This window comes from Mustelus asterias, chromosome 23 (genome assembly GCF_964213995.1).
Source record: "Mustelus asterias chromosome 23, sMusAst1.hap1.1, whole genome shotgun sequence".
NCBI lineage: Eukaryota > Metazoa > Chordata > Chondrichthyes > Carcharhiniformes > Triakidae > Mustelus > Mustelus asterias.
In genome coordinates this window covers 54621580-54645313 of record NC_135823.1, presented here as the reverse complement: position 1 = coordinate 54645313, position 23734 = coordinate 54621580, and the positions used below count along the sequence as shown (strand labels likewise).

General features: G+C 45.6%; 1 protein-coding gene across 1 annotated transcript in view; it reads left to right on the top strand.

Annotated features, from left to right (window-relative positions):
• The window catches only part of pkd1a (polycystic kidney disease 1a), a 229998-nt gene that overhangs the window by 165340 nt on the left and 40924 nt on the right, over window positions 1–23734 (top strand). Inside the window, exons 30-36 of the mRNA XM_078240701.1 lie at window positions 3017–3227; window positions 5853–5979; window positions 11260–11373; window positions 13352–13392; window positions 15007–15209; window positions 18687–18795; window positions 20399–20523. Coding sequence (XP_078096827.1) covers window positions 3017–3227; window positions 5853–5979; window positions 11260–11373; window positions 13352–13392; window positions 15007–15209; window positions 18687–18795; window positions 20399–20523 — 930 coding nt within the window. The remainder of the gene's footprint in view (window positions 1–3016; window positions 3228–5852; window positions 5980–11259; window positions 11374–13351; window positions 13393–15006; window positions 15210–18686; window positions 18796–20398; window positions 20524–23734) is intronic.

Here is a 23734-nt window from a genome sequence, read left to right as displayed (position 1 = left end):
CATTCCATTTGCTTTCTTTATTATCTGCTGTACCTGCATGCTAGTTTTCTGTGACTCATGAATGAGGACACCCAGATCCCCCTGCACTGAAGCACCCCAAAGTTTCTCCCCATTTAGATAATAAGTCGCCTTCCCATTTTTCTGACCAAAATGCATGACCTGCAATTGGACCTCCGGTCTCAACAGCTCTTTGAGGAAGAAAGGGTTCTAGATTTCTACTCTACTTCACCTTTGTGTGAAGACATACGTACAAACTAGTAGCAAGAGTAGGCCACTCAGCCCTTCGAGTCTGCTCCACCATTCAATAAGGTCTTGGCTGACCTGATTGTAACCTTAACCCCACATTCCTGCTGACCCCCGATAAGTTTCACCCTCTTGTTAATCTAGAATCTATCCTGCTCTGCCTTAAGAATATTCAAAGATTCTGCTTCCACCTCCTTTTGAGGAAATGAGTGGGTCCTTGCAGAGAAAGTTTACCAGGCTGATTCCTGGGATAACAGGTCTGTCACAGGAGAAGAGACTAAGTCGTTTAGGATTGTATTCACTGGAGTTTAGAAGAGTAAGAGGGGATCTCGTAGAAACTTATAAAATTCTATCAGGGTTAGACAGGGTAGAATCAGAAAGAATGTTCCCGATGGTGGGGGGAGTCCAGAACTAGGGGTCATAGTTTGAGGACAAGGGGTAAACCTTTTAGAACTGAGGTGAGGAGAAATTTCTTCACCCAGAGAGTGGGGAATGTGTGGAATTCACTACCACAGAATGTAGTTGAGGCTAAAATGTCTAGTTTCAAGACAAAATTAAATATAGCTCTTGGGGCTGAAGGGATCAAGGGATATGGGGGGAAGGGGGGGATAAGGATATTGAATTTGATGATCAGCCATGATCAAAATGAATGGCGGAGCAGGCTCGAATGGCCTCCTCCTGCTTCTAGTTTCTATGAGAGAAAGAAATTCCCCTCATCTCTGTCCTAAATGAGCGACGCCTTATTTTTAAACAGTGACACCCTGGTTCTAGATTCTTCGACAAGAGGAAACATCTTCTCCACATCCACCCTGTGAATATCCCTCAGGATCTGACCCAAGACAACCCTGAAGAACCTAGCTCAAATTGTAAAGGTTATGCCCCTTCTTCTGAACTCTGTTGTGATCCCAGACAATACCACAAAACCATAGAATCCCGACAGTGTAGAAGGAGGCCATTCAGCCCATCAAGCCTGCACTGACAACAATCCCACCCAGGCTCTATCCCCGCAACCCTATGTATTTACCCTGCTAATCCCCCTGACACTAAGATGCAATTTAGCATGGTCAGTTCACCTAATCCACACATCTTTGGAGTGCGGGAGGAAACAGGAGCACCCGGAGGAAACCCACGCAGGCACGGGGAGAATGTGCAAACTCCACACAGACAGTGACCCAAGGCCGGAATTGAAACCGAGTCCCTGACACCGTGAGGCAACAGTGCTAACCACTGTGCCAGCGTGCCACCAGCGTTCCAGTTCTGGAAGTCCAGTTGAACAAGAACAAAATGCTGGAAAATCTCAGCAGGTCTGACAGCATTTGTGGAGAGATAGAATAGAGCCAACGTTTCGAGTCTCGATAACCAAGGGAGGTTTTCCAGCATTTTCCATTTTGGATTCCAGTATCCGCAGTATTTTGTTTTTATTATAAAGAGCAAAATACTGTTTGGAAACAGAAATAAAAACAGATAATCCTTAGTAAACCTGACAGCATCTGTGGAGAGAGAAATACAGAGTTAACGTTCCAGGTTAATGAGCATTTCAGTTCTGAGCATTTTCAGTTTTCGCAATCTGGAGGGCTGGACTAATGATCCAACAACGTGAGTTCAAATCCCACTGCAATAGCTGGGGAATTTAAATTCAATGAGTTTAATAAATCTTGAACGAAAAGCTAGTGTTAGTGATGGTGAGCATTGTCACTACTGGATTGCTCTGAAATCCCTATCTAGTTCCACAAATGTCCTACCGGGAAGCCTGGTCTGGTCTGGCCTGCATGTAGGTCCAGACCCACAGCAATATGCGTATAGATAGGATGGACGCACATAGTCTTTTTCCCAGAAAAGAGGAATTGAAAACTAGAGGGCATAGGCTTAAGGTGAGAGGGGAAAGATTTAAAAAGGACCTGAGGGGCAACTTCTTCACGCACAGGGTGGTGGGTATATGGAATGAACTGCCAGAGAAAGTGGTTGAGGCAGGTACAAAAGCAACATTTAAAAAGCATTTGGATAAGTACATGGATGGGAAAGGATTAGAGGGATACGGGCCAAACGCGGACAATTGGGATTAGCTGGAAGGACAACATGTTTAGCATGGACCAGAGGGCCTGCTTCCGTCCTACATTGCTCAATGAGTCTACGACTCTTAGCTGCCCTCTGGCACGGTCTAACAGGACTCTCAGTGGTCAAGATGGTGGCTCACCACCACCTTCCCAAGGGTAACTGAAGATGGGAAATAAATGCTAGCCTTGTCAGTGATGCCCAAATCATGTGAATAAAACCATCAAAACTAGGAGCAGGAGGAGGCCATTCAGCCCTTCGAGTCTGCTCCATCATTCAGTATGATCATGGCTGATTATCCAGCTCAATATCCTGTTCCCGCCTTCCCTCCATATCCTTTGGTCCCATTCGCCCCAAGTGTATCTGTCTGCTTCTTGAAAACATTCAATATTTTGGCCTCAACTGTTTCCTGTGGTAGCGAATTCCACAGGCTAACCACTCTTTATGTGAAGAAATTTCTCCTCATCTCTGCCCTAAATGGTCTACCCTGTATCCTCAGATTGTGAGCCCTGGTTCTGGACTTGCCCACCATCGGGAACATTCTTGATACTAAGATTTCTTTTTACAACGGACTTTGTAAGAAATGATTATTGTTCATATTGGGCACAACTTCCATGTTGTGTTTTTTTTGATCAGCAATTCCTGAGGCTCAGGCAGGATTATCATACTGAGAACGTCACTCTGATTCTGTCGTTGTTTTATTTGCGTTTTCTCTGTGCAGCGGAAGCCAGACTGAAGGAGTTTTCCCGCATATTCACGGGGGAGATCCAAAGAGGATTCTCGGAGGGGCACATTTGGCTTTCCATCTGGGACCGTCCACCCCGCAGCTGCTTCACCAGAGTCCAGAGGGTGACCTGCTGCCTTGTACTGATATACCTCTTCTTCTGTGCTGGCGCAGTATGGTACGGAATCGTCAGTGATGGAAGAGAAAGGTACTATTCACCCTTCTTTATTTCAATCAAGCCCCTACTTTCATTGCCCTGAAAAGCCATGGCACTGGACCCAAAGAATCCTTTAGCTTGCTTAACTGCTTCAGACAGCGTGATGAAAGGTGGCATGCTTACCTTTATTGATCGGGACATTGAATACTAGAATCAGGATGTCATGTTGCAGCTTTATAAAAGTTTGGCTAGTCTGCACTTAGAACATTGTGTTCAATTCTGGCCACCACATTATAGGAAGGAAGCAGAGGCTTTGGAGAGGGTGCAGAAGAGGTTTGCCAGGATGCTGCCTGGATTAGAGGGTGTGAGCTATAAGGAGAGGCTGGACAAACTAGGGTTGTTTTCTCTGGAGCGGCGGAGGCTGAGGGGAGACCTGATAGAAGTCTATAAAATCGTGAGAGGCACAGATAGGGTTGACGGTCAGAATCTTTTTCCCAGAGTTGAAATGTCAAATACTGGGGGGTGTGAGATGGGGAAAGTTCAAAGGAGATGGGGGGTGGGGGCAAGTTTTTTGCACAGGGAGTGGGAGGTGTCTGGAATGCACTGCCAGGGGTGGTGGTGGAGGCAGATACAATAGGGGTGTTTAAAGGACTTTTAGATAAGCATGTGAATATGCAAGGAATGGAGGGATATGGACCAAGGGCAGGCAGAAGGGATTAGTTTAATTTGTTGTTCGGCACAACATTGTGGGCCGAAGGGCCTGTTCCTGTGCTGTACTGTTCTATGTCCTAAGAGCCAATGACATTGTGTGAGACTGGGTGAGGGGGTGACAGGTTCCCTTTGCTGAAAGAAAGAATTGACCAGTTGGGTTTTAAAAGACAATTTGCCAACTTTCCTGCTCATTTTCTATAGTGTCAGACCGGAACTCGGCAGATTAATTGACTGCTGTTAACGTCTCAGTGTGGTGGGATTGGAACTCACAACCCGCCAGTTGCTAGTCATCTGGATTCATATTCCAGGAGGTTACTACTGTTCCACAGATCGGCTAACCAGGCACACATTTCCATCATAGTGAACAATTATATTTCAAGCGTAATCTTCCAAAAATTTCCATTTCGTTCTTTCGTTGCTGGGGCAATGGCAGGGGTGCAGATGTGGTTCCACATCCTCTACTCTGGCATCAATCAATTTATAGCGCCTGAGGTTTTATGGAGAACTCTATACTTCCTACTGTCCCTCCGAATGCTTCAAATAAATTAAAATGGGAATTTCCAGGACTATTCTGTACAGGTATCAGATTAATGAAAAACACCAGGCTTCCCCATTTTTAATAAACTTGTAGATAGGCTTCCAAATTGACTTCCAGCCAATCTTTAATTTTCTCTACAAGGTGAAGTATATACAAACCTCACCCGACATCCAGACTTTTACAGTAGATGGTGATGGGAGGGAGTGTGGTGACTTCTTGCAAGCTGTGCCCAGCAGACCGTCTAATTCTATCTTTTACTCTCGTTCTGTGCTTTTAGAATCATAGAATCCCTACAGTGCAGAAGGAGGCCATTTGGCCCATCAAGTCTGCACCAACCACAATGCCTCCCAGGCCCTATCCCCATAACCCCATGCATTAGCCGAGCTAATCACCTGACACTAAGGGGCAATTTAGCATGGCCAATCCACCTAACCCACACATCTTCGGACTGTGGGAGGAAACCAGAGTACCCGGAGGAAACTCAGGCAGACACGGGGAGAATGTGCAAACACCACACAATCGCCCAAGCCGGGAATCGAACCTGGGTCCCTGACGCTGTGAGGCAGCAATGCTAGCCACTGTGCCACCGTGTCACCCTTTTAAAAGTGTATTCTAATTCTTTCAAACTCTGTAATAATGCTTGATCATTCTCTGCACCCTAGCTATGACTATAATGCTACATTCTGCACCCTGTCCTTTCTTTCTTCCCATGTACTCTGTGAACGGTATGCTTTGTCTATATAGCGCAAGAAACAATACTTTTCACTGTATCCCAACACATGTGACAATAATAAATCAAATCAAGATCCAAAAAAGCATTTACCTCAGGATTGTTGTCTAGAAACAGGGGTGAGCCAGTCAGCCCTTCAGGCCTGTCCTACTACTACTCAGTGATGACTGAGCTGCATCTTAACTCCATCTACCCAGCTTTGCTCCGTATCCATTGATATCCTTTCCCAATAAAAACCCCTCTTGATGTTGGTATATAACCGGTGACAACTTTGTATTGGATGTAATGTGGCTGATGGTAACAATCTGTAAGAGTCAGTGAACCATGGAACCAATTAGAGAATGATGTGATGGTCAGCTGACTCACTATAAATAAGAAGCTGTTGGGAATTGTGGGGAGCTTGGATTGGCCCAGGGTGAGGCCACATGTTTGGAGTAATGAAGTTTTTTAAATTAAACCCTTTCTTTGATTTATAAGTTGGGGTAAAGTTTTGTGATATTTTTATTGTCTGCATTTGAGGATGTCCTCCTGAAGAAACACTTGCATTGTTGTAAAGGAGGGAGTCCCAGATTATCATCATGTTTTACATAACACAAATGATTTCAGTCCTACATACCTTTTTCTCCAGTAAGCTATTCAAGGGTCTTATACTATGGCTCAGCAAATAATTGTATGAATATCTGAACTTATTTTCCAGCAACGTTCCGATTTCAACTCTGGTTCCTGTGAGTGGAGAGAGTGTAGCGGCTGGCATTGTATCCAGCATAATCATCTATCCAATCTACCTAATCATCATTTTGCTCTTCCGCAAAGCTCGGAGCAGGGTAAGCTCAAACATCTCTCAATTGGACTGTAATCCTTTTCCACTGTAAGTCGAATATCTCTCGTATTTTCCCAGGTTCAGAGTTCAGTCTCACTTTTCCTGAAGGATCTGGGTAATAGAACAGACGCCTCGTAAATAGCATCGATGTTGCGCCATTTCCCTGGCGAGAATGTGACCAATTATTAAAAGGATAGGTGTAAATTCAGTCCATCAAACACTCTTACTTAGAACTTACTCTGTTAGAACTGCTTGGAGAAGGTTCACTCAACTGATACCGGGATAGGAGGGTTATCTCACAAGGAAAGGTTGGCAGGGTGGACCTGTATCCATTCGGAGTTTAGTAGAATGAGAGGCGATCTTATTGAAACATATAAGATCCTTTGGGGGCTTGACAGATTGGATGCTGAAAGGAGATTTTCCCTTGTGGGAGAGACTAAAACCAGGAGACATGGTTTAAAAATAAGACAGATGAGCAGAATTTTTTTCTCTCAGAGGGTTGTGAATCTTTGGAAATCTCTTCCTCAGAGAGTGATGCAGGCAGGGTCAGTGAATATTTATAAGGCAGAGGGAAATAGATGCAATAAGTTTAAGTAAGTTTATTTTATTAATGCCATAAGTAGGCTTACATCAAAACTGCAATGAAGTTGCTGTGAAGATCCCCCAGTCGTCACACTCCAGTCCTGTTCGGATACACTGAGGGAGAATTTATGCACGTCTTTCAGAGGAAACTGGAGCACCCGGAGGAAACCCATGCAGACATGGGGAGAATGTGCAGACTCCACACAAACAGTGACCCAAGCCAGGAATCAAACCTGGGTCCCTGGTGTTGTGAGGCAGCAGTTCTAACCACTGTGCTACCATGCCGCCCATGACTGCCAAGGGACTAACAAGGGAATCAAAGGTTACCAGAGGTAGGCGGACGGAATGCAGAATTTAGGCCATATTTGGATTAGCCATGATCTTACTGAGTGGCAGAGCAGGCTCATGGGGCCGAATGGTCTACTCCTGCTCCTAATTTGTATATTTAAAGAAACATAGAAACATAGAAGATAAGAGCAGGAAGAGGCCATTTGGCCCTTCGATCCTGCTTCGGCATTCATCACGATCGTGGCTGATCATCCAACTCAATAGCCTAATCCTGCTTTTTCCTCATAACCTTTGATCCCATTCACTCCAAGTGCTATATCTAGCCACCTCTTGAATACATTCAATATTTTGACATCAACTACTTCCTGTGATAATGAGTTCCACAGGCTCGCCACTTTTTGGGTGAAGAAATGTCTCCTCATCTCCGTCCTAAATGGTCTACCCTGAATCCTCAGACTGTGACCCCTGGTTCTGGACTCCCCCACCATCGGGAACACCCTCCCTGCATCTACCCTGTCCAGTCCTGTTCGAATTTTATAAGTCTCCATGAGATCCCCCCTCATTTGACTGAACTCCAATGAAAACAATCCTAACCTAGTCAATCCCTCCTCATGCATCAGTCCCGCCATCCCCGGAATCAGCCAGGTAAACCTTCGCTGCACTCCCTCGAGAACAAAAACATCCTTCCTCAGAAAAGGAGACCAAAACTGCACACAATACTCTGGGTGTGGCCTCACCAAGGCCCTGTATAATTGCAACCACACATCCCTGCTCCTGTGCTCGAAACCTCTCGCAATGAAGGCCAACATACCATTTGCCTTCTTTATTGCCTGCTGCACCTGCATGCTTACCTTCAGTGACCGGTGCACAAGGACACCCAGATCCTGCTGCACACTCCCCTTTCCCAATTTACAGCCATTCAGGTAATAATCTGCCTCCTTGTTTTTGCTTTCAAAGTGATAATAGTCTATCTAAACATCTATCTAAATTATACTGCATCTGCCATTGATTTGCCCATTCACTTAACCTGACCAGATCATTCTGAAGGATCTCTGCATCCCACTCAACTTGGTATCATCTGCAAACTTTGATGTTACATTTTGTTCCTTCATCCAAATCATTAATATATATTGTGAATAGCTGGGGTCCCAGCACCGATCCCTGTGGCACCCACTAGTTACTGCCTGCCTATTTGAAAAGCACCCATTAATTCCTGCTCTTTGTTTCCTCTCTGCCAACCAGTTTTCTATCCATCTCAATACACTTCCCCCAATCCCATGCGCTTTAATCTTGCACGATAATCTCTTATTAAATGCTTTCCGAAAGTCCAAATATACTACATCGACTGGCTCTCCCTTGTCAACTCTACTAGTTACATCTTCAAAGAATTCGAACAGATTTGTCAAGCATGATTTCTGCTTCATAAATCCATGCTGACTCTGTCTGATCCTGCCACTGCTTTCTAAATGCTCTGCTATAAAGTCCTTGATAATGGATTTGAGAATTTTCCTCACTACCGATGTTAGGCTTACTGGTCTATAATTCCCTGTTTTCTCTCTACCTCCCTTTTTGAATATTGGAGTGACATTAACCGCCCTCCAATCTGCAGGGACTGTTCCCGAGTCTATAGAATTCTGGAGGATGACCACCATTGCATCACTATTTCTAGAGCCACTTCCTTAAGTGCTCTGGGATGTAGATTATCAGGCCCTGGGAATTTATCCGCTTTCAATCCCATCAATTTTCCCAGCACCATTTCTCTACTAATATTAATCTCGCTCAGTTCTTCCCTCTCACTAAATCTTGCATTCGCCAATATTTCTGCTATCTAATTTGTGTCCTCTTTTGCGGAGACAGAACCAAAGTATGTATTCAGTTGCTCGGCCATTTCTTTGTTCCCTATTATATATTCCCCCCTTTTCTATCTGTAGGGGACCTACATTGGTTTTCACCAATCTCTTTCTCTTCACATATCTATAGAAACTCTTAGTGTCAGTCTTTATGTTCCCTGCAAGCTTACTTTTGTACTGTATTTTCCCCTTCTTAATCAATCCCTTGGTCTCTCTTTGCTGAATTCTAAACTGCTCTCAATCCTCAGACTTATTATTTTTCTTGGCCAATCTGTATGCTTCTTCCTTGGATCGGATACTCTCTAATTTCCTTTGTAAGCCATGGATTGGCCCTCTTACCCATTTTGCTTTTGTGCCAGACAGAAATAAACAGTTGCTGCAGTTCCCCCATGCGTTCTTTGAATGTTTGCCATTGCCTATCCACTGTCATCCCTTTGAGTAATTCTCCCCAATCTATCAAGGCCAACTCACGCCTCATATCCTCATAGTTTCCTTTATTAAGATTCAGCACCCTAGTCTCTGAATCAACTACATATAAATAATGGCTACAGTGCCCTTGACGGTTGCCCACTGTAGCTGACTGTAGCCTAGATTTGAATAGCAGGGATGTGTTGATTAGTCAATGCTCTGGATTTTTGCTTTATTGCCTTTGGAGATCAGGACCTACTTGCCCCCTGATTATTGAATAAATACACTTGTGAACAATATGGAAACCCAGTCTAGTTCACAAAGAGGTTTCACTGTCCTAAACTTGGAATCCATTATTTTACAAGTGGATAGAAGGCAGTGCAAGTCAGCTCACATGGGAGTAAGACATTGAGATTGACTATGGGAGCAAGTGATACTATCACAGAATAATAAACACAGGAGGAGGACATTTAGTCCACGATGCTTTGCCGGCTCTTTGGTCGAATCAGTTCCACTCACCTGCTTTCTCCATAACCCTTTTTCCTTTCAAGTATTTATCTAATTCTGTTGTACAGTTTACCAGAGAAAGTGCTTTCAGATATTCAGTGCGTTCCAGGTCCTAACAACTCACAGGGTGGAATTCACCCATTTCGAGACAGAGTGGTGTCCCGTGGTGGGGGCGGCAATGTGGACTGTTTCCAGTTGCGGCAGGCGGCGGAAAAATATGCCAAATCCGCCGGCCCCAACCTTAATTAATTATGCACCCGCCATAATATATGCCATGTTCATGGCAGGGCAAGCCTGGATGGCGAATAGCCCATCATTGCGCCATATTGAAAAGGCGTCCAACATCACTGACCCATTATTGAAGAGATAAGATGGAGGTTCTGAAAATGAAGATGGACCTCCTGAGGCTGGAGGCTGGAAAATGGACCCCCCCCCCCCCCCCCCCCACTCCCCAGGACACTGAATCTGGAATTCTCCCACCGTGCTCGCCATCGAACACGCCGGCAGGGGCTTGGGAGAATTCCGCCGCCCACTGTGTTAAAAAACTTTCCTCATGCTACATTTGCTCCTGTTGTCAATCACTTGTGTCCTCTCATCACCGGCCCTCCTATATCTATAGAAGACGGGAATTTGTAACCTGTCACTAGGGGAGGTGATGTCTATGTGATATTATCGCTAGACTATTAATCAGCTAATGTCCTGGGGACCCGGGTTCAAATCCCGCCACAGCAGCTGGTGGAATTTGAATTCAATAAAAAATATCTGGAATTAAGAATCTACTGATGACCATGAAACCATTGTTGATTGTCGGAAAAACTCCATCTGGTTCACTCATGTCCTTTGGGAAAGGAAATCTGCCGTCCTTACCTGGTCAGGCCTACATGTGACTCCAGAGCCACAGCAATGTGGTTGACACTCAACTGCCCTTGTGCAACCAGGGATGGGCAATAAATGCTGGCCAGCCAGCGACGCCCATGTCCCACGAATGAGATCACCTCTCATTGTTCGAAGCTGTAGCGAATACAATGGTTTAGATCATGGGTGGGATTTTCCAACCGCGCTCGTCCCAAAGCCGGAGAATCCCGCCCAAGGTCAACGGACCTTTGCATGGTCCGTGTCCCGGCCGCTACGATTCCCGTGGTGGGCGGGACGGGAAAATTCCGCCTTGTGCGATATTTCAGCAGAATGCAATGCTGCGTCAATACAAAAAGTCAAATTAAATCCTTTACCCCCATCACATGAGCAGCCTGGGAATGGAGGGATACAAACGTTTGGTCTAGTTGGACCAAGGAGCGGCACAGGCTTGGAGGGCCGAAGGGCCTGTTTCCTGTGCTGTACTGTTCTTTGTTCTTTGTTCTTTATTGCTGATTTCAATAAAAAAAGACTCATAAGTCCCATCTAATTTTGTTGAGGATATTCAATTGTACTGCTGCAGTCATTGGGAAAGTACATTGCAGAGCGATGCTGGTGTGTTCCCTTGGCTCTACTATACAGTACATCCCATAATTACCAAACATATGCAGCCCAATCGGAGACAGGTCAGAAAACACATTCCCGTAACGCCGTGAAGTTATTTTAGAGGACAGATTTCAGAGAAACCTGGGAATGGTACAATTCATGTCCGGCCAATGTTTGTTGTATCTCCACAGGTGTCTATGAATGACCCAAGTCAACTTGAATCAAATGTGCTGGAAATCGATGACTACATCAATTCCTCGACTGCAGGCAGCTCTTTCTTGACCTTTGCAGATAACCTGGAGGAGGTAATCCAGAGGCTTTCGCCACTGCGTGTTCAACAATTAATGGCCCTACACTTGAGATGAATCAGTTGGTGCCACCCCTACTAGGCTGTGCTATCTCTCAACACATTCCACCAAGTGCAGCACCCGCTCCTTCGCTGATAGCAAGATTTCCACACCCTGTTTTGGAGTACACAAGCACCCTGTACTGAGGTCATTCCATGATGCTTAAAAAGTCAATTGTCCACATTTACTATTAAGCAAGCCCCTAGTATCACAGAAACAGGGGGCAGAGATTCAACCCTCTACCATTCCATTAGTCCATGCCTGATCTATACTTTAACTCCTCAATACCCTAACACAGCAAACTCTTGACAATTTTAATTCTGAAGTTTTCCAATCGACTCCAACCTCAACAGCTTTTTTGGCTGAGAAGGAATCCTGGCCTACCTCCAAATTTAAGGTTATGTTCCTTTCCTTCTGGACTCTCCCACCAGAGGAAGTACTTTCTCTCTATCCACCCTATCAATTAGGATTCCTACAGTGTAGAAGAAAGCCATTCAGCCCATTGAGTCTACACCAACTCTCTAACAGAGCATTTTACCCAGGCCCTCTTCCCCCACCCTATCCCTGTAACCCCATGCATTTATCATGTTTAATCCATCTAACCTGCACATTTCTGGACTGTCCTTCACTCATTTTAAACACCTCAATTAGATTACTCATTAATCTATTTATTTGTGTTATAAGTATTAAGTCTGCAGTGAAGCTACTGTGAAAATTCCCTAGTCGCCACACTCCGGCGCCTGTTCGGGTACACTGAGGGAGAATTTAGCATGGCCAACGCACCGAACAGCACATCTTTTTGGACTGTGGGAAGAAACCGGAGTACCCGGAGGAAACCCACGCAGACACAGGGAGAACATGCAAACTCCGCACAGTGATCCAAGCTGGGAATCAAACCTGGGTTCCTGGCGCTGTGAGGCAGCAGTGCCAACAACTGTGCCGTTCCTTCTACACTCAGTGGGATACAAGCCTCATCTATCCAACCTAACCTGGCCTCATCTATACAATCTGACACATTTAGTCACATGAGATTCTTCATGGCAAAGTATTTTACAGTCTTTTCCTGATTATCAAATCGGGCCATGTGTCTACACAATCGTCACAGCACCCCGTAATTAATATTGCTTTCAGATATTTCATAATCTGCTCCATAGAGGCAAGCTTTTTCTCCAGGTGTCAGCTATCACTTACAAACGGTGTAAAGATGCACTTTATTTATATCGTCACTCAATAGTTTTTCATGCAGCCAGCGTCCCTTTAGGGGAAGGTCCCAGAAGGTTGTGGGTTCAAATCCCACTCCAGAAAATCAACCTGACACATCCAGTGTAATACTGAGGGAGTGCTGCCCTGTCAGAGGTACTGGGCAGGATTTTCCCATTGCTCCTGCCTTGAGACTGGAAATTCATGCCCAAGATCAAAGGACCGATGTACGGTCCGTTAAGTTTTCCGTCCCACCCGCGACGATTCCCACGGCCGGCGGGTCCGGAAAAATCGACCTCACCGTCTTTCAGATGGGATGTTAAACCTTTTGCCCAGGCAGGTGGACATGGGAGATCCCCTGACAGAATTTCTGAAGAAGAACAAGCCAATACTTACCCCACAACCAACATTACTCAGACAGGTAATCTGGTTATTTATCACATTGCTCTTTGTGAGATGTTGCAATTTCCCAAGCATGACTTGGCTTCACTCTAGACTAGAGTTATACTGCCATCGCTGTAGGATAGCTCTGCCTGGGGGCGAGGGCGTCTTGATCCAGCCAGTTTTACTGACCTCATGTAAGATCAGAAAATACTATGCTTCTGCCCAGTGCCAAACTGGCCTCAGGACTGCACTCTAAAGAGTGCCCCTGAAGAGGCCCTTCCCTCCCTCCTGTAATTCCAGATATTCTTTCAGTTGATACTTTTTAAAGATTAATTCTCTTTTGTTTATTTAGGATTACAAAGAGAAGTTGAAGTCTGATGTAATTGCCAAGAGGTTAGTATGCCTTGAATGTTAATCGCAGTTCTTCCTCGTCACTGCTGTTCTGTCAGTGGCAGAGAGATCCAAGTTCTAGTGGAGAAGACAATTTTTTCGGTGACAATCAGCAATGTCTCTTTGAGATTCTCTGCAAGAACAAGACTCATCTCCTTTCAGCCTTGTGCATTTATTTCACAAAGAGAACTGTTTGGTTCTTAAATGTATCTCGCATTGTGTTATGAGATCCACAAGAGGTCCCAGACGTTGCACCTCGGATACAGGGTCGAGCGGCGTTCCTCAAACCCTCAAATATCATAGAATCCCTACAGTGCAGAAAGAGGCCATTCAGCCCATCGGGTCTGTGCCGACCATAATCCCACCCAGGATCCATCCACCTAGCCCCATGTATTTACCCTGCGCGTCCCCCTGACACGAAGGGGCAATTTAGCATTGCCAATCCACCTAACTTGCACAGCTTTGGAGTGTAGGAGGAAACCCACGCAGACACGGATAGAACGTGCAAACTCCACACGGACAGTCACCTGAGGCTGGGATTGAACCTGGGTCCCCGGAAGCAACAGTGCTAACCACAGTGCCACCCGTGCAACAATCTCCTTTATTGTGCCGTACCAAGTTTCAACAACAACTTATATTTATATAGTGCCGTTAATGTAATAAAACATCCCGGGTATTTTATAGGAGCAATTTGAAAAACCACTGAGCCACATTGGGAGATATTGGGGCAGATGATTGAGAGCTTGGCCGAAGAGGTAGGTTTTAGCAAGTGTCTTAAAGGTGAAAAGCACGATAAAGAAGCAAAGAGGTTTAGGGAGTGAATTTCAGAGCTTAGGGTGCAGAAGGTGCAGTCACCAATGTTGAAGCAATTAAAATTGGGGATATTCAAAAGGAAGCCACATCTTCTGGCAGGGTAATGGTCAAGTTAATTACTTCCCCCCCCCCCCCCCCCTCACTACCTTGGCCCAGGTTATCTTGATTTGATTTATTATTGTCACATGAATTGGGATACAGTGAAAAGTATTGTTACTTGTGCACTATACAGACAAAGCATACCATTCGTAGAGTACATAGGAGAGAAAGAAATGAGAGAGTGCAGAATGTAGTGTTACAGTCATAGCTAGGATGTAGAGAAAAATCATAACTATAGGGTTCATGGTGGGAGATATAGGAAGGATATCAGAGGTAGGTTCTTTACGCAGAGAGTGGTTGGGGTGTGGAATGGACTGCCTGCAGTGATAGTGGAGTCAGACACTTTAGGAACATTTAAGCGGTTATTGGATAGGCACATGGAGCGCACCAGGATGATAGGGAGTGGGATAGCTTGATCTTGGTTTCAGATAAAGCTCGGCACAACATCGTGGGCCGAAGGGCCTGTTCTGTGCTGTACTGTTCTATCTGCTTAATTTAAGGTAGGCCCATTCAAAAGTCTGAGACCATTCATATTATTTCCAGTTACAATTATTCTTAATTTGTGGACTTGTGCGTTTGCTTTTCAAAAAGGAAAGGAGGGGTTCCCAGGAGGGTGGCGAGTGTTTATGTTGGCAAGTCGAGTGGTTTTTGCCTTTTGTTCCAATTAACGTAACGCAACTGCTGCGACTCCCTGTTCACCCACAGCCTGCCGAACTGGCCCGCCTACGACAGCATGGCGAACTGGCCCGATTTGCTGAACGATCAGTCCATTATCGGGAGCAACATTCCAAAGCTAAGGAGAGGCCGAGGGACCCGCCATCTCGGAATAGAGACGCAACTGAGTTCAGACGATGAGCCCCTCTCGCTTGGTTTCGATCAAGTCCGGACCAAATGCTTCTCGGCTTCAGGTAATCACTTCTACCGGATTGAGTGAGGACTCGAGGGCTCCTTGTAGCAGTAAAGGAGAAATGGTTTGCCTTTCTGTAGCACCTTTTATGATCTACGGCCTACAGCCATAAACATAGAATCCCTACAGTACAGAAGGAGGCCATTCGGCCCACCGAGTCTGTCCCGACCACAATTCCACCCAGGCCCTCTTCCCACAATCCCATACATTTACCCTGCTAATCCCCCTGACACTAAGGTTCAATTTAACATGGCCAATCAACCTAACCCGCACATCTTTGGACTGTGGGAAGAAACTGGAGCACCCGGAGGAAACCCACGCAGACACGGGAAGAACGTGCAAACTCCACACAGACAGTGACCCGAGGCTGGAATTGAACCTGGGACCCTGGCGCTGTGAGGCAGCAGTGCTAACCACTGAAAACGCCTAATCTCGTCTGATCTCGGTAGCTAAGCAGACTCAGGCCTGGTTAGTAATTGGGGGCAACACGGTGGCACAGTGGTTAGTACTGCTGCCTCACAGCGCCAGGGACCTGGGTTCAATTTTGGCCTTGGGTGACTGTGTGTGGAGTTTGCACATTCTCCCTGACTCTGCGTGGGTTTCCTCCGGGTTTCCTCCCACAGTCCAAAGATGTGCAGGTTAGGTGTATTGACCATGCTAAATTCTCCCAAACAGGCGCCGGAGTGTGGCGACTGGGGATTTTCACAATAACTTCATTGCCGTGTTAAGGTAGTCATTTTTCAGATACAAAGCATTTCAAAAGGCCAACAAATCAATTTGAGAAAACAGAAGGAGATTCAACTTGCATTGAACCTTGGAGGCGCTGGAGAGGGTAGACAAAAAGATTTACAAGTATGATACTAGAAACGCGAGAGGTGTACCCAGCAGGAGGAAGAACCGGCGGTCTCTCTACCCTTGAAATGCGAAGGCTTGAGGGGCTGAGCCCATAGAGGCCTTTAAAATTCTGAAAGGTTTGACAGAGTGGATACAGAGAGAATTTTTCCTCTCATGGGGAAGAGCGTAACTAGATGGCATTGATCTAAAATGGTCACCAGGAAGTCACCAGGGGAGGCGATGGCCTCGTGGTATTATCGCTAGACTATTAATCCAAAAACTCAGCTAATGTTCTGGGGACCCAGGTTCGAATCCTGCCACGGCAAATGGTGGAAATTGAATTCAATGAAAAATATCCGGAATTAAGAATCTACTGACGACCGTGAAACCGTTGTGGGGAAAAACCCATCTGGTTCACTCATGCCCTTTAGGGAAGGAAATCTGCCGTCCTTATCTGGTTTGGCCTACATGGGACTCCAGAGCCACAACAATGTGGTTGACTCAACTGCCCACCAAGGGCAACTAGGGATGGGCAATAAATGCTGGCCATCCAGCGACGCCCATGTCCCACGAATGAATATTTTAAAAATCCAGCTGGGAATTCAGAAATTCTTTACCCAATGAGTGGTGAGAATGTGGAACTGGAAGTGAGCAGTATAAATGCATTTGATTTGATTTATTATTGTCACATAGGAACGTAAGAATTAGGAGCAGGAGTAGGCCATCTGGCCCCTCGAGCCTGCTCTGCCATTCAATAAGATCATGGCTGATCTTTTCGTGGACTCAGATCCACTTACCCGCCCGCTCACCATAACCCTTAATTCCTTTACTGTTCAAAAATTTATCTATCCCTGCCTTAAAAACATTCAATGAGGTAGCTGCAACTACTTCACTGGACAGGGAATTCCACAGATTCGCAACCCTTAGTGTGAAGATGTTCCTCCTCAACTCAGTCCTAAATCTTATTTAGGATTGAATAAGTCCCTTATTTTGAGGCCATGCCCCCTAGTTCTAGTTTCACCTGCCAGTGGAAACAACTTCCCTACTTCTATCTTATCTATTCCCTTCATAATCCTATATGTTTCCATAAGATCTCCCCTCATTTTTCTGAATTCCAATGAGTATGGCCCCAGTCTACTTAGTCTCTCCTCATAAACCAATCCTCTCAATTCAGGAGTCAACCTAGTGAATCTCCTCTGCACCCCCTCCAGTGCCAGTATATCCTTTCTCAAGTAAAGAGACCAAATCTGTACACAGTACTCCAGGTGTGGCCTCACCAGCATCTTATACAGCTGCAACATAACCTCGCTGTTTTTAAACTCCATCCCTCTAGCAATGAAGGACAAAATTCCATTTGCCTTCTTAATTACCTACCTACTGCACCTGCAAACCAACGCCTTGTGATTCTTGCACAAGGACACCCAGGTCCCTCTGCACAGCAGCATGCTGCAATTTTTTACCATTTAAATAATAGTCCATTTTGCTGATATTCCTACCAAAATGGATGACCTCACATTTACCAACATTGTACTCCATCTGCCAGACCCTCACCCACTCACTTAGACTATCTATCTCCCTTTGCAGATTTTCCGCGTCCTCTGCACACTTTGCTCTGCCACTCATCTTAATGTCATCTGCGAATTTTGACACACTACACTTGGTCCCCAACTCCAAATCATCTATGTAAATCGTAAAACAATTGCGGTCCCAACACTGATCCCTGAGGCACACCACTAGTCGCTGATCGCCAACCAGAAAAACACCCATTTACCCCCACTCTTTGCTTTCTGTTAGTTAACCAATCCTCTATCCATGCTAATACATTATCCATAACACTGTGCACCTTTACCTTATGTAGCAGTCTTTGGTGCGGCACCTTGTCAAATGCCTTCTGGAAATCCAGATACACCACACCCACAGGTTCCCCATTGTCCACTGCGCACGTAATGTTCTCAAAGAATTCCACCAAATTAGTCAAACATGACCTGCGTCTTATCAACGGGACAATTTATATCCAGATGTCTCGCTATTTCTTCCTTGATGATAGATTCAAGCACTATGAATCACATGTATTTGTATACAGTGTAAAGTATTGCTTCTTGCATGCTATACAGATAAAGCTCATAGAGTACATAGGGGAGAAGGAAAAGAGAGGGTGTTACAGTCATAATTAGGATGTAGAGAAGGATCTAATGGCAGCAGGGAAGAAGCTCTTCTTGACTTGGTTGGTACATCTTCTCAGATTTTTGTATCTTTTTCCCGACAGAAGAAGGTGGAAGAAAGAATGTCCGAGGTGCATGGGCTCCTTAATTACATTGAAGGAATTACATTGGCTGCTTTTCCGAGGCAGCGGGAAATGTAGACGGAGTCAATGGATGGGAGGGTGGTTTGCTACATTCACAACCTTTGTAGTTTCTTGCGATCTTGGTCAGAGCATTTAAGCAAGGCGAAATCAGCATGAGGGAGAAGGAAATAAAGCTTGGTGAGGAAAGGGTGCTCGAGACTTGAATACAGCATAAACACCAGCATGCACTTGTTGGGCAGAATGGCCTGTTTCTGCGCTGTACGTATCATGTAATCCTATTGCTTCCATTTGTGCTGACGCAGTAGTAAGATATTTCCACCTCCACTTTGTTTCCCTCAGATGAACACCTGATACAAAGAGTTAACTTTGACGGAAACCATGAGGTGTCTACCTCCTACGACAGTGGCAGGGTCTCACTCGATGCTGAGAGTCACTTAATATCTAACCTGTGAGTATGTTGTGAAAATCTGTCCTGGTTTCACCAAGTACAATTTTACTACCGACAATCACTTAAGGATATCGTCTCAACATGAATATCTAATCTTCTAAACTGAAATAATCGTACGGGAACAAAATTACCCTTGTTTTTCAAAATACTAGGAGGTCTAAAAGGTCTACAAGCATGGTGGCATGGGGGTGGCACAGTGGCACAGTGGTTAGCACTGCTGCCTCACAGCTCCAAGGACCTGGGTTCGATTCCCGGTTTGGATCACTCTCTGTGCGGAGTCTACACGTTCTCCCCGTGTCTGCGTGGGTTTCCTCCAGGTGCTCTGGTTTCCTCCCACACTCCAAAGATGTGGGGAATAGGTTGAGTGGCCATGCTAAATTGCACCTTACTGTCCAGGGATGCGTAGGTTAGAAGGATTAGCCGGGTAAATATGTGGGATTACGGGAATAGGGCCTTGGTGGGATTGTTGTCGGCGTAGCCTAGAGGGGCCGAGTGGCCTCCTTCCGCACTGTAGACCTTCTATGGTTCTATGATTCTAAGTTAACATTCTGAGCTTTGAAAGCCCTCTCCAAATACAGCTAGAGTTTGGAAAGTCCATGGCGTAGGTTTTCAAATTGACGCCTGACATAACTCTGGCATTGAAATCAATAGGAATGAATTTCCTACATGAAGAGATGGTGGTGTCGTGGTGTTGTCACTAAATTAGTAACCCAGAGGCCTGGGCTAATGCTCTGGGGTGTGGGTTCAAATCCCACCACAGCATCTGGTGGAATCTAAATTCAACTAATCAAAAAGAAAATCTATTCTTTTGGAATGGTGACCATGATGATGACTGGCGTCGATTTGCATAAACATTGATCTGGTTCACTAATATCCTTTTAGAGAAGGAAATCTGCTGTCCTTACCCGGTCTGGCCTACTTGTGTCTCCAGAGCCACAGCAATGTGGTTGACTCTTAGCTGCTCCTCTGAAATGGCCTAGCAAGCCACTCAGTTCAAGGGCAATTAGAGATGGGCAGCAAATGTTGGCCTTTCCAGCAACACCTACAACCCATGAAAGAGCTTTTATAAATTACAGCGGCACAGTGGTTAGCACTGCTGCCTCACAGCGCCAAGGACCCGGGTTCAATTCCCAGCGTGGGTCACTGTGTGTGTGGAGTTTGCACCTTCTCCCCATATCTGCATGGGTTTCCTCCGAGTGCTCCGGTTTCCCCCCACACTCCAAAGATGTGCGAGTTAGGCTGATTGGCCATGCTAAATTGCCACTTAGTGTTAGGGGGACTAGCTAGGGTAAATATGTGGGGTTGCGGGGATAGGGCCTGGGTGGGATTGCGGTCAGTACAGACTCGATGGGCCAAATGGCCTCCTTCTGCACTGTAGGGATTCTATGATTCTATGATTCAAATGTGCTTGGCCTCTATAACAGGTGGCTCTCCTGTAATGCCAGCTTTATATCCAAGTGGCAAATCGAAAACCGACCAACCCCAAGGTTTACAATTACAATACTGATACGTCCTTCATTTGTCAAGCAGACTTGATATGAAAATGTCCTGTGTTCACCCATTACTGAAAATGCTCACACCAGTCCGCTCTTCTTTTCTTCAGAACGGAGATAACTGACGGGAGCAAGCAGCCACGAGCAGAAGCACCAATCCTGCACATGACAAGTGATGGCCAAGTCCTCCGATCTTCCCATGGCATCGCAAGATCAGCCACTACCCGAAAAATAGGTAAAATCTTCCAACTCCACACCCTACACCCCCGGTAAACAGGCCACTGATCTTTCGGGGTGTTTTTGGTTACAAGGTCCCTGTGGCTGTGTTGTTGGCTAACTGTTCTACTGCTTATTGCCTATGCCGTTAGAAGGTTAGACAGGGTAAATGTTGGGAGGAAGTTTCATAGAAACATAGAAGATAGGAGCAGGAGCAGACCATTCGGCCCTTCGAGCCTGCTCCGCCATTCATCACGATCATGGCTGATCGTCAAACTCAATAGCCTAATCCTGCTTTCTCCCCCTAACCTTTGATCCCATTCGCCCCAAGTACTATACTCATGGCAGAGTGTAGAACCAGAGGGCATAGTTGCAGAATAAGGGGGTTCTTATTTAAGACATATTTGAGAAAGAATTTCTTCCCTCCAAAAGTGGTGTATCTTTGGAATTCTTTACCCCAGGGAGTTATGGAGACCGAGTCCTTGAACATTTACAAGGCTGAGATCGATAGATTTTTAACCAGTCGGGGAATTAAGAGTTATGAAGATAAGGGAGGAAAGCGGACTTACTGAGTGTGAGATCAGCTATGGCCTCATAAATGGTGGAGCAGGCTCGAAGGGCTGAATGGCCTACTCCTGTTCCTATTTCCTATGATTGTATGATCTTTGGATAGGCACTGTATCTTACTGATGGCCTTCTACACTTGTTGCACTTAGAACCATCTTGGCCATCAGAGGAAACAACCAGTCCATTAACCTGAAGATGACTGTAGTCCCCCAGGTTCTCCCAATGCACTGTCTTAACTCTAGCAGAAGATCTGCAAAACCCACCCCCCGACCCCCTCTCTTCCATATCCCAGACAAATGACACACAGTTTTCCAGGGAGCCCATTGATCTTTCATCAACATTACACTCAGACTGGGAGATCCCTACAGAAATTCCAGACACACATCCCTGAATTGAAAGGATAATTTAACATAGAAACATAGAAGACAGGAGCAGGAGAAGGCCACTTTTCCCTTCGAGCCTGCTCTGCCATTCATCATGATCATTGCTGATCGTCCAGCTCAATAGCCTAATCCTGCTTTCTCCCCATAACCTTTGATCCCATTTGCCCCAAGTGCTATATCTAACTGCCGCTTGAATACATTCAATGTTTTGGCATCAACTAGACAGAGTACAGGAATAAAATAGAGAATCTGGTGAACTGGTGCAGCAACAATAATCTCTCCCTCAATGTCAACAAAATGAAGGAGATTGTCATTGACTTCTGGAAGCATAAAGGAGAGCATGCCCCTGTCTACATCAATGGGGACGAAGTAGAAAGGGTCGAGAGCTTCAAGTTTTAGGTGCCCAGATCACCAAAAACCTTTCCTGGTCCCCCCATGCCGACACTATAGTTAAGAAAGCCCACCAATGCCTCTACTTTCTCAGAAGACTAAGGAAATTTGGCATGTCAGCTACGACTCTCTCCAATCTTTACAGATGCACCATAAAAAGCATTTTTTCTGGTTGTACCACAGCTTGGTATGGGCTCCTGCTCTGCCCAAAACCGCAAGGAACTACAAAAGATCGTGAATGTAGCCCAATCCATCATGCAAACCAGTCTCCCATCCATTGACTCTGTCTACACTTCCTGCTGCCTCGGCAAAGCAGCCAGCATAATTAATGACCCCACGCACCCTGGACATTCTCCCTTCCACCTTCTTCCTTCTGGAAAAAGTTGCAAAAGTCTGAGGTCACATACCAACCGACTCAAGAACAGCTTCTTTCCTGCTGCTGTCAGACTTTTGAATGGACCTACTTTGCATTAAGTTGATCTTTCTCTACACTCTAGCTATGACTGTAACACTACATTCTGCACTCTCTCCTTCTTTATGAACGGTATGTTTTGTCTGTATAGCGCAGGAAACAATACTTTTCACTGTATGTTGATACATGTGACAATAATAAATGATAAATCAAATCAATTACTTCTTGTGGTAGTGAATTCCACAGGCTCACCACTCTTTGGGTGAAGAAATGTCTCCTCATCTCTGTCCTAAATGGTCTACCCCGAATCCTCAGACTGTGACCCTGGTTCTGGACTCCCCCACCATCGGGAATATCCTCCCTGCGTCTCTAGTCGTGTTAGAATTTTGTAATTCTCTGAGATCCTCCCTCATTCGTCTGATCCCCAGCGAAAACAATCCTAACCTAGTCAATCTCTCCTCATACATCAGTCCCGCCATCCCCGGAATCAGCCTGGTAAACCTTCCCTGCACTTCCTAGAGCAAAAACATCCTTCCTCAGAAAAGGAGACCAAAACTGCACACAATACTCTCGGTGTGGCCTCACCAAGTCCCTGGATAATTGCAACCACACATCCCTGCTCCTGTACTCAAAACCTCTCGCAATGAAGGCCAACATACTTGCTAAACTACTGCTGGCTGTGGTTCCGTGGGCAATACAATACTCTCATTGCCAAGTGAGAGAGCTGCGGGTTTAAACCCTGTGCTCAATCTGACAGTGGATACAGTCTTCCGCCACTCAAAGTAAAGGGGACCGTCTGGTGATGTGATTTATACTAGGAATACAGCATGAGAGTTCTCAGTTTGAAACCTGGACTCTGCCAATGTTTTAATGGATAGTTGGGTAGGTAAAAGCACATTCTGGTTCACAGGGAAAACAAGATCTGTTAATGAAATCATCAGTTACCCAGAGTCCAAGGAAATACTGCAGCTCACACAAAAATACAGAAACATAAATGGCCAAGACCAGAATCCAGGACCATAAATATGAGGCAGTCATGAATAAATCCAATAGGGAATTCAGGGAAAACTGATTTATCCAGAGAGTGCAGAGAATGTGGAACTCGTTACTACAAGGAGCAGTCGAAGCAAACAGCACTGATTCACTTAAAAAGAGGCTAGATTATTTTATTTATTAGTGTCACAAGTAGGCTTACATTAACACTGCAATGAAGTTACTGTGAAAATCCCCTAGTCGCCACACTCCAGCACCTGTTCGGGTACACTGATGGAGAATTTAGCATGGTCAGTGCATCTAACCAGCACGTCGTTCGGACTGTGGGAGGAAACCGGAGCACCCGAAGGAAACCCACGCAGTCACTGCGGAGAACGTGCAGACTCCACACAGACAGTGACCCAAGCCGGGAATCGAACCTGGGTCCCTGGCACTGTGAGGCAGCAGTGCCAACCACTGTGCCACCCAGAAGGATTTACTGACAG